This window comes from Ranitomeya imitator, chromosome 4 (assembly GCF_032444005.1).
Source record: "Ranitomeya imitator isolate aRanImi1 chromosome 4, aRanImi1.pri, whole genome shotgun sequence".
Taxonomy (NCBI): Eukaryota; Metazoa; Chordata; class Amphibia; order Anura; family Dendrobatidae; genus Ranitomeya; species Ranitomeya imitator.
The window spans coordinates 451047421-451052154 of record NC_091285.1 but is presented as its reverse complement, the minus strand read 5'-3'; the positions used below and the strand labels follow the sequence as shown (position 1 = coordinate 451052154).

At 45.4% G+C, this 4734-nt stretch overlaps 1 protein-coding gene across 1 annotated transcript; it reads right to left on the bottom strand.

The window, feature by feature from the left end:
* Positions 1-502: 502 nt before the first annotated feature.
* Positions 503-3675, bottom strand: LOC138674546 (exosome complex component RRP41-like). Its single transcript, XM_069762369.1, has 3 exons — positions 3652-3675; positions 2961-3441; positions 503-516 (listed from the first exon to the last, which is right to left on the bottom strand). Exons 1-3 carry the CDS (start codon positions 3673-3675, stop codon positions 503-505), a joined length of 519 nt encoding a protein of 172 aa, XP_069618470.1.
* Positions 3676-4734: the final 1059 nt, after the last annotated feature.

The window sequence follows — 4734 nt, the reverse complement described above, 5'->3', positions numbered from 1 at the left end:
TTGCTCTGCTTCTTGTACTGGGCTGCCATATCGATGAACAGCCTTTGCCAAATAAAAGATATAAAAGAAAAATGGGGAAGGGAAACTGTTTGCAAGTATGTCTAAGTAAGCACTGAGTTGAACCTTGTAGAACTGGTGCACTCCTCGCAAGGATACCAATTCTTTAGTACAGGGAATAATTGCTTAAACCATGCACTAATGCTCTAATTGAAATAATTCTATCCCACCGCTCTGCCACCAATTGTTACGGATCCCACCGTGCTGCCACCAATTTGTAACGGATCCCACCGTGCTGCCACCAGTTGTCATGGATCCACTCTCAGCATGCGATTTGGGGTTGCAGCTGCAAGGGTTAATCTATCTCCCCTCTCTCAGTCCAGCATTCAACCTCTGTTCTATGCTGTAATGGGAGCATTAATCACACACCGACCCAGGCCACACACCCGCTCATACATACGATACGATACGATACACTTTATTGATCCCGTGGGAAATTATGGTATCACAGCAGCACAACTTAAATCAAATCATAAAAATCATAAAAGAATTACATAGTTGATATGACAGTGGAGTTGTCAGAAGAACATTATACATTATACATTAGAATAGGACATACACAACGAGTGAACTGAAATGTAGAGAAATAAGTAGACATTCACCTTGGTGGTTTAACCCTAATGTTATTATTGTACATTCCCATGGCAGTTGGCACAAACGATTTCCTATATTTTTCCTTCTTACACCTCAGAAGTATTAGCCGGTTACTGAAGGTGCTCTTCTGTCTCATGAATAGCTCATATAGTGGATGTGCATTATTGTTCATAATTGCCATACACTTTCTCAGAGTTCTTTTCTCCACTACCTCCCCAAAAGAGTCCAGATTGCAGCCCACAGCAGAACTTGCCTTCTTAATAATCTTATTCAGCTTATTAGCATCAGAGACCCGCACACTACTACCCCAGCATGTGATTGCAAAAAAGATGGCACTTGCCACCACAGACTGGTAGAACATTTCTAACATTTTGCTGCACACATTAAAAGACCTCAGTTTCCTTAGGAAATACAATCTGCTCATCCCCTTCTTGTAGACAAACTCTGAGTGGCATCTCCAGTCCAGTTTGCTATCCAAATGGACCCCCAAATATTTGTAACTCTCCACCTGCTCTACCTCCTGACCAGCAATAGTGATCGGTAAGCATTCCAACTTAATCCTGCTATAGTTGGCCAACAACTCCTTAGTTTTCTTAACATTTAGTTGTAGGTAGTTACCATTGCACCAATCCACGAAATTCGACACCACCCTTCTAAATTCCTCATCCCCCTGATCTCCCCGAATGCATCCCACAACCACGGAGTCATCCGAAAATTTTTGAAGGTGGCAAAGTTCAGATTTATACTGAAAGTCTGAAGTATACAGTGTGAATAGAAATGGCGCAAGCACCGTTCCCTGGGGGGCACCTACACTGCTCAGTAATCTGCTTGACACAACTGCTCCCATCTGTACAAACTGTGGCCGATCTGATAGGTAATCAGTTATCCAATTTCTCATCCCCTCCTCAACCTTCATATCAGACATCTTTTTGTGTAATAAAAGTGGCTGCAGGCAGTTAAATGCACTCGAGAAATCGAAGAACATCGCTCGCACCATGGTTCCGTCAATCTCCAGAAATGAATGTACCCTATGTAACAGAGAAAGAATAGCATCATCCACCCCCAATCTATGTCGGTAAGCAAACTGAAGGGGATCGATAAAAGCATTGACCCTTGGTCTTAAGTGAGCAAGCACTAATCTTTCCAAGGCCTTCGTAGCGTGAGATGTTAAGGCTACAGGACGATAGTCATTTAGGGTTGCAGGAGAAGAAGTCTTGGGTACCGGCACATGCTGCCACCACTCACCGAACACACAGGCGATGAGTCCCAGAAATATTACTACTACTGTCTGCCAATCATAAGGATCAAACACTTTAAGGCTATGGATTCTTTAGAACATACAAGGTTCAACATGTTAAAGTTTTATGCTTTAATACAAAAGGTACAGTGCTTACAATAAAGAAAAAGGTATAAAAATATGGTAATAAAAAGACACACAAATATGCAAAACAGTTATAAAATAAACAGGAGAAAACTTACAGAAATAGCTAACTACGTAGTCTGCTTTCTGCTCCCTGAGGGGGGAATGGATGGACTGCATCACATCAGCTCGCCTGCCCTCAATCTGTGATCACGATTCTATGTATACAGGCCTGATTTATAGAGTCACCATGGAGATCAGATTTCTAGACCAGCCTCTCAGGTTAATATTATAATTGCTTGTTTTTTCATTGGCCCATGGCCACTCCATCAATGAATATATTGTTCTCTCTGAAATGCTTGGTGTAAAGTTTCCCACATATAAATAGTGTCAGGCTGTAATTGACATCTTTCTTCAAAAGAGCTAGAAGGTGTGAATTGTTTCCCCTTTTTCCTGGTTCCCAGCAGACCCCGTCGAGATTGGAGACAGTAGACTGCTTGCGCAGGATACCATATGTTGTGACCTTTGTGAGACCTGCAGTTTCAGTGCAGATGTTAAACTACTGCTGGTCACACATATAAACCTATACATATTTCACTATATTATTATTATTACTTATTTATATAGCACCATTGATTCCATGGTGCTGTACATGAGAAGGGGTTACATACAAGTTACAGATATCACTTACAGTAAACTAACAATGACAGACTGATACAGAGGGGCGAGGACCCTGCCCTTGCGGGCTTACATTCTACAGGATTATGGGGAAGGAGACAGTAGGTTGAGGGTTGCAGGAGCTCCGATGTTGGTGAGGCGGTAGCGGGGTCAGTGCAGGCTGTAGGCTTTCCTGAAGAGATGGGTTTTCAGGTTCCGTCTGAAGGATCCGAATGTGGTTGATAGTCGGACGTGTTGGGGTACAGAATTCCAGATATAAATCTGGTATCACTGTAATCGCCCTGACACGCCTTGCTGGCCGCATCCATCACTCGCTCCAGGTGATCCTCGTGCAGCCGCGAGTTCATCTCCAGCAGCGCTAAAGACAAGTGGGGTCCCCCCACCGACTCCTCCACGTAGCTGAGATCCGCCAGCGGCGTGTCCTCGATGAAGCCGGCTGAGCTGGCGCACATGTAGTCCCGCATGGGGATGCTGGCATCGATCACCGCCAGGGTGGCTGCGTTCACACATGTGCAGTAATTGCCACCATCAGCCTGCAGGATCTGCACGTATATATCGATCTGAGAGCGCGGGTACAGCTGGGTGAGGATGGCAGCCTCAAACGTCTGCTTCAGGTGCAGGGTCATCTCGGTGGACGTTCGGTCTCTGTGCGGCCGGCGCTTCCTTTCCCCGGTGCTGAAGGTGGCCATGCTGTACTGGCAGTTCACCACTGCGCAATCATGGAGGGTTTTGGCCCGAGAGCCGTGGATCTCCTGGAGCGATGGAGCAATATATGGGGCTCATTATTCTGTGTGGAGCATTATATGGGGCTCATTACATGAGCATGGCAAACTCGGCTCTGGTGCACGGCAAACTCGGCTCTGCTACATTGCAAACAGCTCTGCTACATGGCAGATACTATATACATATATACCTATACATATTTCACCACAGTTCAAATAAAGAGTCCCTGAACTTTTTACCCATTTATTAATATCCAGAGACATCTTCACCCATCTGCTGATAATCCATTTGTCCCAGGACAAGCCCAACTCTACTACATCTGGATACTTTGAGCGGTCACACACAATATGACCACTCAGAAATCTCACACAGAGTGGTGAGATGAAATGAATTCATTGGCTATGAACTCCACTCGCTTCACTGATGTCGGTACCTGGCACTGAAGCTGCGTTCGTCACGTGCAGTGTTGTGAATTCTGTGGCAGAGCTCCCTCCTGTGGTCACAAGTGGTACTTCGGCTGATTCTGTCTATGAGCTTCCGTTAGTGGAGGTGAGTGGTACTGCGGCTTCTGAGTTTCCTTCCTCAGGTGATGTGGTGAAGTCGCTAGGTGCTGCTCTATTTAACTCCACCTAGTGCTTTGCTCCTGGCCTCCAGTCAATGTTCTAGTATTGGTCTTGCTTCCTCCTGGATCGTTCCTGTGGCCTGTCTGCTCTGCATAAGCTAAGTTTTGCTTGTGTTATTTTTGTTTGCTATTTTTTCTGTCCAGCTTGCTTAATTGGTTTTTCTGGCTTGCTGGAAGCTCTGGGACGCAGAGGAGCACCTCCGTACCGTTAGTCGGTGCGGAGGGTCTTTTTGCCCCCTCTGCGTGGTTGTTTGTAGGGTTTTGTGTTGACCGCAAAGTTATCTTTCCTATCTTCGGTCTGTTCAGTAAGTTGTGTCTCACTTTGCTAAATCTATTTCATCTCTGCGTTTGTATTTTCATCTCTACTCACAGTCATTATATGTGGGGGGCTGCCTTTTCCTTTGGGGTATTTCTCTGAGGCAAGGTAGGCTTATTTTTCTATCTTAGGCCTAGCTAGTTTCTCAGGCTGTGCCGAGTTGCATAGGGAGCGTTAGGCGCAATCCACGGCTGCCTCTAGTGTGGTTGGATAGGATTAGGGATTGCGGTCAGCAGAGTTCCCACGTCTCAGAGCTCGTCCTATGTCTTTTGGTTATTGTCAGGTCACTTTGTGTGCTCTGAACTTCAAGGTCCATTGTGGTTCTGAATTACCTAATCATAACAGTACTGGAGGCCCAAAGTACTAATGCTTCTCAATAGAGGG

Bases quoted from the DNA above. Each gene is read 5' to 3' on its own strand.
- LOC138674546 (XM_069762369.1), bottom strand. From the start codon at position 3,675: ATGTCTCTGGATATTAATAAATGG. The intron at 3,442-3,651 runs GTAAAAAGTTCA...CCATCGCTCCAG, and splicing joins CTCTGGATATTAATAAATGG to GAGATCCACGGCTCTCGGGC.